The sequence below is a fragment of the Hemiscyllium ocellatum genome, chromosome 39 (assembly GCF_020745735.1).
Source record: "Hemiscyllium ocellatum isolate sHemOce1 chromosome 39, sHemOce1.pat.X.cur, whole genome shotgun sequence".
In the NCBI taxonomy this organism is placed as follows: Eukaryota; Metazoa; Chordata; class Chondrichthyes; order Orectolobiformes; family Hemiscylliidae; genus Hemiscyllium; species Hemiscyllium ocellatum.
Genome location: NC_083439.1, coordinates 35,220,478 through 35,234,248, shown reverse-complemented (window position 1 = coordinate 35,234,248; position 13,771 = coordinate 35,220,478). Strand labels below are relative to the sequence as shown.

General features: G+C 45.2%; 1 protein-coding gene across 1 annotated transcript in view; it reads right to left on the bottom strand.

Moving 5' to 3' along the window:
* LOC132834227 (transmembrane channel-like protein 3) overlaps positions 1–13,104 on the bottom strand; it is a 72,240-nt gene extending 59,136 nt beyond the window's left edge. The window contains 11 exon segments of the mRNA XM_060852889.1: positions 1,667–1,776; positions 1,861–2,008; positions 4,107–4,150; positions 5,358–5,505; positions 6,816–6,958; positions 7,075–7,173; positions 10,060–10,166; positions 11,382–11,414; positions 11,417–11,462; positions 11,874–11,949; positions 13,049–13,104. Coding sequence (XP_060708872.1) covers positions 1,667–1,776; positions 1,861–2,008; positions 4,107–4,150; positions 5,358–5,505; positions 6,816–6,958; positions 7,075–7,173; positions 10,060–10,166; positions 11,382–11,414; positions 11,417–11,462; positions 11,874–11,949; positions 13,049–13,104 — 1,010 coding nt within the window.
* Between the last annotated feature and the right edge of the window lie 667 nt (positions 13,105–13,771).

Sequence of the window (13,771 nt, the reverse complement as noted above, 5' to 3'; positions counted from 1 at the left end):
TATATAGACAGTTCTATGATTCTATGGTTTGAGGTATCTTAAGACCACCCCATTAACTAGAACACACCCAACACCTGGAATCTCCAATATGTCTACATAACCCGAGCTGAGAGAGCCATTTTAAAAAAATACTGAATGATCAATCTGCAGTGAGTTGGAAATGAACCAAATTCCTTAGTGGTTATGGTGAAAGGGGTCAAAAATTGGAGATGCTCTGAGCCTCTGTCTGTAACGTTAAGGAGTGCTTTCAATGAATTCCAGCACCACCAATGAACTGCAATTATAGAAAGAGAAACCAGGGTGGGGTAATGCCTCTGGGCTAGGAGACCTGCTCCAGGTGTGTGCCATAACAGACAGATGAGAAAATATCTCCAATTACTGGGTTTAACAAAGGCAGAAACAAAGAAAAAGGCCTTCTTGTGGAGCAGTGGTAATGTCCCAACCTCAGACTGAGAGGTCCAGGTTCAAGTCCCACCTGCTCCAGAGGTGGGTGTGTAATAACATCTCTGAATGGGTTGATTAGGAAAAAAAAATCCACTATAGCTCATAAATGACACATACTGATCCAACACACTTAATATACCTCAACATAAAGGGCTAGAATATTCATTTTTTAAGTATATGACGGTTTTGTTTGACTGGCGTTTCCCTCTGGGATGGGTCAGCCCGTACTTTAGTTTCACCAGCACCACTCGTTACTGGATAGCTCAGATCTTCTCTGCAGAGTTTGCAACATTTCACCCAACCGTTCAGCTCCATCTCCTCTCTCACCCTGTTTTTCCAATCAACCCATTCAGAGATGTTATTACACACCCCTGGAACAGGTGGGACTTTAATCTTGGCCTCCATGAGGTAGGGGCTTTCTTGTTTATTCATTCACAGGACGAACATGTCACTGGCTGGGCCAGGATTGATTAACCATCCCTAAATGCCTGAGAGTCAGCCAAACATTGCTGTGGGTCTGGAGTCACATATAGCTCCAACCAGGCAGGAATGGCAGTTTCCTTCCCTAGAGGACATTAATGAACCAAATGGCTTTTCTAATAATCAACAATGGTCATCATTAAACCTTTCATTCCAGATTTTTATTTAATTCAAATTCCACCATCAGCAGAATTTGAACTTGGGTTCCCAGAATGTTACTTGTCTCTGGATTAGCAGTCCAGCGATAATACCACTACTGTCAGAAGAGGGCCCTTCCATCTCCTCTGTGACCAGGGCAGTTTACAGCAGCCATGGGTGATCTCCCCACTCTCGACTCAGAGAGTGGGGGTGTGTATAGGCAACTGAACGAGTGCCAGTGAGTGACTGATTGGGGAATTGTTGGATTCCCACAGTGTGGAAACCGACTCCACGAAGAGTAAACGCCTTGACCCATTCCCCACCCCTATTACCCTACATTTACCCCTCACTAATGCATCTAACCTACACATCCTTGGACACTACGGGCAAGTTAGCATGGTCAATCCACCTGACCTGCACATCTTTGGACTGTGGGAGGAAACCAGAGCACCCGGAGGAAACCCAGGCAGAGAATGTGCAAACTCTACACAGACACTCACCCAAAGTTGGAATCGTACCAGGTGTAGTGAGGCAGCAGTGTTAACCGCTGAACCACCAGGCCGCCCAGGAGGGCATCACTCTGGGTAGGAGAAGGGTGTCCTACCTGGCGAGCTGGAACCGCAGGGTGGTCCTGGGGTGCAACATCTCCAGCTGGGCCACAAGTTCGAACACCGAGGGAGCGATCATAGTGATGAGGGAAACAACAACGCTCACCTAAACAGAAGCCAGGCAGCGTATCAGTGCACTGAAGGGATAACCACTGTCCGTGTGGAACAGCCTGAAGGACAAGGGCTCTACCTCATTCTTTTCCCACAGCGACAACTCAGCTTTAGTGCGCTCCAACTCCTGCGAGCGATCCACAACAAAATAAATGATATAAATACTGCCGGCGAGAGAGAGAAGCACCAGTATGTTGGCAAGGATCCTTAAGCTTATTATCACCGCCCTAGAAAAAAAAGATGGAACATATTACTGTGTTATAGACCAGAACAAAGCCCCTCAAAATATACAAAGAAAATAGCCTAGAACCTCACTTTTTCTTATTTTAAAGGGAAATGCCAGGTGTCGTGTTCCAGATGCAATTCAATTGGTCAAACCACCAGGTCATAGGGTCATAGAGATGTACAACATGGAAACAGACCCTTTGGTCCAACCCCTCCATGCCGACCAAATATCCCAACCCAATCTAGTCCCAACCCAATCAGCACCTGGCCCATATCCCTCCAAACCCTTCCTATTCATATACCCATCCAAATGCCTCTTAAATGTTGCAATCGTACCAGCCTCCACCACTTCCCTATGGCAGCTCATTCCATACCCATACCACCCTCTGTGTGAAAAAGTTGCCCCTTAGGTCTCTTTTATATCTTTCCCCTCTCAACCTAAATCTGTGCCCTCTCGTTCTGGACTCACCCACCCCAGGGAAAATACTTTGTCTATTTACCCGATCCATGCCCCTCATAATTTTGTAAACCTCAATAAGGTCACCTCTCAGCCTCCGACCCCCCAGGGAAAACAGCCCCAGCCTGTTCAGCCTCTCCCTGTAGCTCAAATCCTCGAAACCTGGCAACATCCTTGTAAATCTTTTCTGAACCCTTTCAAGTTCACAACGTCTTTCCAATAGGAAGGAGACCAGAATTGCACGCAATATTCCAACATTGGCCTAACCAACGTCCTGTACAGCCGCAACATGACCTCCTGTACTCAGTACTCTGACCAATAAAGGAAAGCATACCAAACGCCTTCTTCACTATCCTATCTACCTGCGACTCCACTTTCAAGGAGCTATGAACTTGCACTCCAAAGTCTCTTTGTTCAGCAACACTCCCTAGGACCTTACCATTGTGTATAAGTGTATAAGTCCTGCTAAGATTTGCTTTCCCAAAATGCAGCACCTCGTATTTATCTGTCACTTCTCAGCCCATTGGCCCATCTGGTCAAGATCCCGTTGTAATCTGAGCTAACCCTCTTCGTTGTCCATTACACCTCCAATTTTGGTGTCATCTGCAAACTTACTAACTGTACCTCTTATGCTCGCATCCAAATCGCTTATGTAAGTGACAAAAAGTAGAGGACTCAGCACCGATCCTTGTGGTACTCCACTGGTCACAAGCCTCCAGTCTGAAAAACAACCCTCCACCACCACCCTCTGTCTTCAAGCAAAATATATTTTATTCGTACACTATAGTTCAAATACAACAAAAGAAAGAAGAAATTGGAACAACTTAATTCAACTGGAAAACATAACAGAAAAATAGATTATTTAATGAGTTTTGAAAAGATTTGTAGCTCAGGTTGAGGTTCTGGATGTAGGATGCTCGGTGAGTTGGAAGGTTCATTTTTAGATGTTTCATCACCGTACTAGGTAACATCATCCGTGAACCTCCGAATGAAGCACTGGTGGTATGGTCGACTTTTTATTTATGTATTTGGGTTTCCTTGGGTTGGTATCGCAATTTCCTGTGGTATTGTTTGATTTAATTATTTAATTACGAAACAGTAACTGTTCCAATATAGTAACGTCCCATAAACATACCCTGAGCAAAGGCAAATTCAGTAAACTAGATTGTCTCACATGCAATTCTCTCGCCCAGGAGTTAAATAAACAAGTGAAAACTCTTGAGAGAGAGAGAGAGAGAGAGAGAGAGAGAGAGAGAAGCAGAGAGAGACATACTGCAGCTTCCAAACCCAGCTTCAAGATCCCAGCAACAGCGACTGAAAAACTAAAACTAAGAATCCTGGTTCTGTGGTAGCTTGACCCCACCCTTTCAGGCTGTTTCTATTGTTCCAACTTTAAAAAAACCCAAGGCAATTTACATTTTTGGATTCAAATGGACAGGTTGTCTCCTTGCACTTAAAAACCTCTCTTCAATAAAAGGACAAAATACACCTCTTAAAACTTTAGTATTGTCACAATGGGCTGGTGCAAACTTGATGGGCCGAAAGGCCTTATCTGTGTTGCATGCTATTGCTTTTCATTGAGGTAAAGCACAGTCTGATTGATAGTGCTGGATTTTCACATTCTTCTTCTGGCTAATACCTACAAGCTTCTGTCTTTTTTCTTCACTTGTTCCTCCAGAATTGCTTCCTTCAAAATAAAAATGGACAATGTTGATTAACCTGTCAGCAACAATGCAGATTCTTCAACAATGCAGACAAAACAAACTTCGGATTAAAATACAAAAATTGTATGGTACAAGGGGTATTGTCAGTAAATAAGGAGTCTCAGTTCCCAGAAAACACAGACGGATGACTACAGCACAATAGTGAGAGGAGAGTTTCTTTTTAAGACATTGCAATTTGGACAACATTTCCTGAAAGGCAGATGGAAGAGCTCCCAAAATAACTTTCAAAAAAGGGACAAATCTTGGAAAAGGGGAAGTTTCCCTAGGGCGGAGAAATGGGACTAAGCTCTTTCCCAAAACTGGCACAAGGGGGAGTCTGGTGAATGGTATTTTTCTGACTCGATGCCAAGACTCAATGTAGCTAAGTGTGAAGTCATTCACTTTGGTAGTAGTAACAAGAAGATGGATTACTGGGCTAATGGTAGGCTACTTGGTAGTGTGGATGAGCAGAGGGATCTTGGTGTCCATGTACACAGATCCCTGAAAGTTGCCACCCAGGTAAATAGTGCTGTGAAGACAGCATATGGTGTACTGGGCTTTATTGGTAGAGGAATTGAGTTCCGGAGTCCTGAGGTCATGTTGCAGTTGTATAAGACTCTGGTGCGGCCTCATCTGGAGAATTGTGTGCAGTTTTGGTCACCATGCTATAGGAAGGATGTGGAGGCATTGGAACGAGTGCAGAGGAGGTTTACCAGGATGTTGCCTGGTATGGTAGGAAGATCGTATGAGGAAAGGCTGAGGCACTTGGGGCTGTTCTCATTGGAGAAAAGAAGGTTTAGGGGAGATTTGATAGAGGTGTACAAGATGATTAGGGGTTTAGATAGGGTTGACAGTGAGAACCTTTTTCCGCTAATGGAGTCAGCTGTTACTCGGGGACACAGCTTTAAATTAAGGGGAGGTAGGTATAGGACAGATGTTAGGGGGAAGATTCTTTACTCAGCGGGTTGTGAGTTCATGGAATGCCCTGCCAGTAGCAGTGGTGGACTCTCCCTCTTTATGGTCATTTAAGCGGGCATTGGATAAGCATATGGAGGTTATTGGGCTAGTGTAGGTTAGGTAGGCTTCGGTCAGCGCAACATCGAGGGCCGAAGGGCCTGTACTGCGCTGTATTTTTCTATGTTCTATGTTCTATTTCTGAGAGACGGGGATGGGTCATGAGCAGCCCCTTACCCGAATACTGTTGATCACTGCAGCTGTTTTACTCTCTGCAGCTTCTGGATTCCCGATCAGATAGTCCCAGGCACAGAAGATCTTCCAGCAGAAGGTGTAATTCTCATCGGAAGCACTAGCCATGCTCAACCGCGAATTCTTCGCCATTCTGAAGAATGGAGCAAAATCAAAGAATTACTCTACACTTTGGCAGACAGACAGATACGCACTGACACAGATAGACATACACTCACATAGACAGAACTAGAGGGTGAGAGGGAAAAGGTATAAAAGGGGCCTAAGGGGCAACGTTTTCACGCAGAGGGTGGTATGTGTATGGAATGAGCTGCCAGAGGAAGTGGTGGAGGCTGGTACAATTACAGCATTTAAAAGGCATCTGGATGGGTATATGAATAGGAAGGGTTTGGAGAGACATGGGCCAAGTGTTGGCAAACGGGACTAGATTGGATTAGGATATCTGGTCAGCATGGATGAGTTGGACCGAAGGGTCTGTTTCCATGCTGTTCATCTCTATGATTCTATACATGCAGACAGGCCCAGAGAAAACAGGCATAAAGGCAGATGCCCCTAGAAAGGCCCACACTTCCTGCATTCCCAGCCAATCAGTATTTCTTTCATGAACTTCATAATGCATTTTCATTCCTTTTTCTGTAAAAATCATGACAATGTGTATCTTGTTAAAAGAAATGACTTGATTGAAATAAATATGATGAAAAGCAGAAGACACAACTTGTATGAATCCTGAATAGGACCTCCATTTTAATCCTCCTCCCCACTAATCCCACCCTAATTCGCCTGCACAAAATGTAAATTTTAAAATTTAAAATTTAAGTTTAAAATCAAATAATAATAAAAAGACCAGGCCATTGACCAAAGGGCAGGTGAGATTTGAAGCAACATTAAAAGGGCCCAAGCTGACAGTGTTGCAGTTGTCATGGTTACACAGTTACCCATTGCAAGGTCTGTCAATGATCAAAACAGCAGATCGGAGGCACAGGGACCTGACTCGCGATGGCAGTCATTAAAGGTCACTGCCTGGCTGCCAGTGCTGCTGAACCGACACCACCAGGTCCGGCCTCAATCAGCCTGGCCAGGCCTGGCACAGTACAACACGGCACATTCCGGCCCAGCCTGTGTACTGCTGACAACCCACTAGCTCCACTTTTGAGTAAGAGCTGGTGTTGCTGACTAATGCTCCTGCTGCCTGGCTGTCTGCTTCACCCCCTCCATTCCTCCCCCTCACCGCCCATGCTGCCAATCCAGCCCCTATGGGGTTGGGGGGAGGGGGAGGGACCGGGCTTCTACTGGAGGGTCCTGGTGGTGACCTTGGTACAACTCGCATCCCGCTAAACGCCCTTCGATTCCGGAGTTAGCATGGCAAGTGGAAAGTGAAGGAAACATTGTGAAACCAACAGAGAATTCACGGGAGACCTCAGAATATGCAGATACAATAATTACTTTCGTAGGAGAATGATGAAGCTATAGGCAAACACAGCCATTCCCACCATGAAATAGGCCAGTGGTAAACGGTAGCCTGCCCTCCCAATCTTCCTCTCGTTGCCGTAGTAACCGTAGAACATGACGGAATATTGGAGGTAGCCCTGAGTGATGGACAGAAATGCGAGTCAGAGAAATGACAGCACGGTCTAATTGAAAGTTTGAGCAAATCACAAGGGTGCAATATTGGTAAGGTAATAAAAGAGATAGAGAAGCTTGCCCCGAGTGACCAGATGGTGTCCAGATCCTGAGCTGATGCGACGTGTCCTGCAGGAATGGTTTTGCTGGGAACGCTTCCAAATGGGGCACCTGCTAAAAGCTTGTAAAAGGAAACACAAAGCAGATGCAATCTCATTAGTGACTCCACTGAACTGATGTCAGCACACATCAGAGTGATTGAGAGGGAATTGGATCTGTTAATGTTGCCAAGTTGATAACAGCCCACGCAACATCGTAAAATGCTACATTAGAAAATTCTTTGAAGGATCTGCCTCCTTTTTAATATTCGGGAAGACATTCAGTCCATTATAAACTCACTCCAATTATGAGACGTGTAAGTATGGAATGGGTATCCCTTATGGTTCAATTTACTGAAAGTGGGTCGTGTGGGAAAGGCAGCGTATGGTGTACTAGCCCTCGTTGGTCGGGGCACTGAGTACAAGAGTCAGGATGTCATTTTGCAGCGTTATAAGAGTTTGGTCAGGCCATAGTATTGTGGTCGCCACATTACAGGAAAGACGTGGAGGCTTTGGAGAGGGTGCAGAAGAGGTTTACCAGGATGCTGCCTGGATTAGAGGATCTGAGCCATGAGGAGAGACTCTGGTTGTTTCCTCTGGAGCAGCGGAGACTAAGGGGAAACTTGATAGCAGTCTATAAAATGATGAGATACATAGATAAGTTGACGGTCAGGACTTTTCCCCCCAAAGGTGGAATATCTAAAAGTAAGGGCCATGCAGTTAAGGCGAGAGGGGACGTTCAGAGGAGAGGTGAGGGGCAAGTTTTTTTACACAGAATGGAAAGAGTGTGGAATGCGCTGCCGGGTGGTAGTGGAGGTCGATATTAAAGGGGCATTTAAAGGGAATTTTAGATAAGCACATGGATATGCAAGGAATGGAGGGATAAGGACCAAGGACAGGCAGAAGGGATTAGTCTAATGTGGCATCATGTCGGCACAACATAGTGGGCCGAAGGGCTTACTTTGTTGTATTATTGTATGTTGTATGTTCTTACCAAAAACAACTCATCCTATTGGGCTCTGGGAGGTCGTCATTGAGTGTGGTCAAGATTGAGATCAATACGTATCGAATGGGTGGCACGATGGCTCAGTGGTTGGCACTGCTGCATCACAGCAGCAGGGAACTGAGCTCAATTCCACCTTTGGGTGACTCTGTGCAGAGTTTGCACATTCTCCCCGTAGCTGCATGGGTTTCCTCCCACAGTCCAAAGATATGCAGGTCAGGTGGATTATCCATGCTAAATGCAAGGTTACAGAGATAGGATGGGGTGGAGGGGTGGGATGCTCATCAGAGGGTCAGTGTGAACCTAATGGGTTGAATGGCCTGCTTCCATACTGAAGGGATTCTATGATTGTACATGTGAAAAATATTAAAGGGTGCAGGGATAACACAGACAGTTGGTGCTGAAGTAAAAGACCAGCCAAAATCTGATTGAATGGCAGATTGGGACTGAAGGGCTAAATGGCCTATTCCTGTTCCCGTTTGTTCCTGATCTTATCCTCAACTTGACTTTACAGGATGCCTTTTAACATAGAAGGTATTTGCCAGAGGGAAGGGGGGAACAAAGAGTGGGGCCTCTGCAGAAGAGCCTGGAGAGGGACTGAAGTGATGGCTTTTGAAGATGGGCACTGCGATAATGAGGAGTTAATGCAGAGACTGGACGGCGTCACGACAACACCAAGATGTTGAGGGATGACCTTATCGAGGTTTACAAAATGATGAGGGATTTAGGTAAGGTGAGTCTTTTCCCTAGGGTGGGAGACCTCAAGACTAGGGGGTTTATTTTTAAGGTAAGAGAAGAAAGATTTTAAAGACATGAGGGGCAACATATTTATGGAGTGAACTTTCAGAGAAAGAGGTGGATGTGGGTAGAGTTATAATGTTTCAAACACATTTGGATAAGTACATGAATAGGAAAGGTTTGGAAAGATATGGGCTAAGCATACGGAGGTGGGACTGGTTTAGTTTGGGATTATGGTTGGCATGGACTGGTTGGACCGAAGGGACTGTTTCTGTGCTGTATGACTCTATAACAGATGACAGAATGGCAAGAAGGGGGACAGAGTGCAACGCTACCTCAGTCTTATGGAATAACAGCTTCTGGATTAGTGATGCTGGAAGAGCACAGCAGTTCAGGCAGCATCCGAGGAGCAGTAAAATCGACGTTTCGGGCAAAATCCCTTCATCAGGAATAAAGGCAGAGAGCCTGAAGGGTGGAGAGATAAGCTCGGGGGGGGGGGGGGGGGGGTGGGGTGGGGGGGGGTGGTAGAAAGTAGCATAGAGTAGCAAGTTTGTTTCAGGACATGGTTGAAGAGCTTCAGGGCAGAGGAAATGACCTGGGAGTTTCAGTGGGAGAGGGACTCCCTGAGATTCTTGTAGAGAGAAACTGCTGGGCTCTTCCAGCACCTCTATTCCAGACTCTGGTTTCCAGCATCTGCAGTCCTTGTTTTTACCTTGTTGATTTTAACCCTCCTGCGAATCCTCTTGCAAGGATGCCTGCCTTGAAGACGTTTTCCTCCTCTCTCTACAAGAATCTCAGGGAGTCCCTCTCCCACTGCAACTCCCAGGTCATTTCCTCTGCCCTGAACCTCTTACTCAATGCTACTCTCTCCCACCCCCACTCTCCTCTAGCTTATCTCTCCACCCTTCAGGCTCTCTGCCTTTATTCCTGATGAAGGGCTTTTTGCCCGAAACATCGATTTCACTGCTCCTCGGCTGCTGCCTGAACTGCTGTGCTCTTCCAGCATCACTAATCCAGAATCTGGTTTTCCAGCATCTGCAGTCATTGTTTTTACCGAGCTATATAACAGCTCCTACCAAAGATGAAAACACCTCCGATTACAAACAACGCACAGTTGTGAACAACAGTGAGATCAGAGATTACACATGGGTCATCAGTCTGGAGTATGGGACAACAGGCAGAGGATTTTAAACAAATCAACTGCAAACACATTGCAGGTGCTACCTACCTCGGGTAAAATAACAAACGCACCGGTCATTATTGTCAGCACAATGTTGATGCCAAACATCCATCTCAGAAAGATAAAATACGAGGCGACTCCAGAACCGAAATGACCTAAAAATGACAAATAGCTCATGAGTACATACAACAGGAGAACACTTACACTACAGCAATTTCTACATTGAGAAGACAAAATATTGGAGGAATTATATATTCGACCGTGGGTAGTACAGTGGTTAGCACTGCTGCCTCACAGCACGAGGGACCTGGGTTCGATCCCAGCCTCGGGCAACTCTCCTCCGTGGAGTTTGCACATTCTCCCGTGACTGCGTGGGTTTTGTCCAGGTGCACTGGTTCCCTCTCACAGTCCAAAAGTGGTGCAGGTTAGGTGGATTGGCCACGGGAAAAGCAGGCGTTGGCTAGGATAGTCTCCAGTGGTGGACTGAATGGGTTCTTTCTGCACTGTATGCATTCTGTGACCCTTCCAACCTGCCTCAGCATTCAATAAGACCACTTGCTGCTTCAATATGAAATTAATAGCCAGCGTTTGTTCATACAGATTGGAAAGTGTAGGATGCAACACTATTAGGGTGAAACACAGGAATTTGGTGCCAGCATCAAGCTTTTCCAGCAATGACAGGACGAATTACCAACACTTTTCACTGTATTGGTGAGAAATGCACTTGACAATAAATCAAATTGAATCTCCCTCCATCAATCTCCATAACTGTGCCTCATGACCAACTTTAAAATGAGACATTTATTTGCCAACATTACACTCCAACGCCATTATCTCTCATCAGGGTAAAGTACAGTCACTGCAGCTCAGACTTGCCAAGATCATTCCACCTCCAGATGGGTTTGAGTGGCAAAGACTTCTCTCACTGCCAGGTCAGAACCAGGACCCCAGTGATATTACCCATGATCAAGTTCACCCTTACATGTGTTGGGGTCCACACTCAGTCCATAAGACATAGGAGTCGAAGTAAGGCCATTCGGCCCATCGAGTCCAGTGTTGTTAGCCAGCATTCAGTCAAATGAGCATGATGAGATGAGAATGTTACCTTTTAATTCATTTAATTCACGCACAAATTATAAAACTGTAATACATATGTGACCCTGTCTCTTTACTCTTTGAACACCAGTTTTGAAAAGTGCAATGACTTGGAGCTTCACCAGTATTCTAAGGCTTTGGGTTCATGCTTCAGTTGGTGCCAGGATAAGAGAGGGTCTGGACCTGCCTGAGGCCTGTCACTGGCAGGGGAGGGTGTGAATGTAACTGCCATCCCACAATACACACATTGAGCAGCTTTTGCACAAAATACTTACTTTCTATTTTCTTGATTCTCATTTCCCAGGGATAAACAGCACGGTGATGTTACATATCAGTCGCCCAAATTTTTTCCACATCTGCAATTTCAAAAAATTGCGGGTGCATTACAATTCAGCAGCACCAAGCTATCAAAGCTGAAGCAGAGAGGAGTGCCAAACCGACGAGCTGAGTGTTAATCACGTCAACCAAAACATTAATAATAAGCCCACGCTTATTTTGGCAGAGTTCAAGCAGAGGACTCTGAATCCATCTTCCAAATAATTAATTGCATCGCCAAATTGACAAGAGGATCAAATGCGTTTACACCAAAGAGATCTTTATTACAACATTCAGGACAACTTAATTAAACCCAGGGTGTAAATATTCAACAGATGGGAGAAGATTAAATAACTCAAAAATAGGAAACTCTGATGTAAATGTTTTAATGATCTTTCATGGGAGAGTCATTTCCAATACAGTCCGGTTTCCCAGCGTGGAAATTAACTTACTTCTGCCCCCGCTGCTTGATAACCTCTTGTCCTTGTCAGTCTGCCTTCATATTTCAATACAATCTCCTTGGCTTGTCTGGAACAGATTTAACAATAAAAAAATCTGAAGATAAGCAGCAATTCACACTGAGCCCGCCCCTGCAGCACCATCCACACAATATGTAATGCCTTGTGTTGTCTTTTTGGGAGGGAAAAAAAATACTCATTCCACTGGCTGAGCAATGGGACTGGTGTGTGGGTCTGAGATATGATGAAGAATTGGCCTGGTCGGAAACATGGGATTGGTGATCTTGCAGCCGGGTATTTAATCAATGTATTTAACAGCTGCACGGCTGCTCCCCACAGAATTCATTCCCTTTCGGAATGGGATATCTCCAAACGGTTATGCCCAGGGTGAGGAGGAAAGAAGGATTTCCCGTTAAGTTCAACTCCCTGATCACCACAAGCTTAATATAAAAGGGATTCTATCCCGTGTCAGTATATTTCACACTCAAAATATATTTATACTTTAACTGGAGCAAATTAGCCCAACTTTCAAATTGAAAGGAAGGTGAGTTAATTAGTACAAAACCGCAGAAAAGGTCATGACTCACAACACCCCCGCACACAGATGAGAAATGTGAATTGACTCTTAACAATTAAAAACATCTACAAATCTCCCTCTGGAAACTGCAAACAGTAAAACAGTCAAACGCTGTGGCCATTACGAAGGAGGATCCTGGTCACACTGATAGTGGCACTGAGGTAAATACCAAATCAAAACCAAAAGATCTGCAGATGCCGGAAATCAGAAAAAAAAAACCCAGAAATTGCTGGAGAAGCTCAGCAGGTCTAGCAGCGTCTGTGGACAGAAGACAGAGTTAATGTTTCGGGTCAGCGAACCTTCCTCAGAGCTCAGTGTGCTCCTGTACATAATGATCAAATCCCTACGATTTCAGAGAACGACAATTTCAGCTTCATTTCAGATCGTAACGATTCTCTGAGAAAGAAAATCTCATCACATTTTGCCTTGACTTTCTTCTGCCAATATATTAAAATCTATGGCCTTTTGTCACTGACCCGATTAACAAAGGGAACACTTAGTTTCTGCTTGCAGTCTCAGAGTAGTGCATCATTTTCAAGGGCACTACTATGCTGTCTCATTAGAAACCATTGTCCCATCCAGGCTCCCAGACCTGGGCAATGCTCCCTTAGTGTGAACCAATGTGTCTATCTGTAATCTCTTGCTCATTGTTTATAACTTTTCATACTTCACCTGTTCCAGAAAATAATTCTCATTTAAAAGGGCTCACGGGGAAGGAGATGGTGAAATTACCCTTCACCACGGGGACACGATGGACAAAGTTGATTCAGTGTCGCGTCACTATGTCTTCTAATCTCTTCTGAATAACTCTGTGATGGACCAGTGTTAACAGAAGGCAGTACTGACAACGAAAATAATGTATGTGGAAGGAATTTGAAAAGTTAATGTGACAGACAAGTATTACTCAACAATTCAGACACAAGGCTTTAGGGCATCGTGTGCATGTGAGAGCGACAGAGAGCGAGGGAGAGAGTGTGAGAGAGATAGAGAATGAACGAGAGAGAGAGGGGGGGGGAGAGGGGTGCGAGTGTGTGCGAGAGAGAGGGAGAGAGAAAAAAAGAATGTGTGAGAAAGTGTGAGGGTGTGAGTGAGGGAAAGAGTGAGGGAGAGAGTGTGGGGAGAGCGCGAGAGAGCCTGTGATAGAGAGAGAGAGAGAGAGAGAGAGAGAGCGCGAGAGACAGTGCAAGCGAGTGTGTGTGAGACAGAATGTGAGTGTGTGCAAGAGAGTGAGTGCAAGTGTGAGAGAGAGTGTGTAGGAAAGACAGAGAGAGAATACAGGAGAGAGAATGTGGGGGAGAGTGTGGGGGAGAGAGAG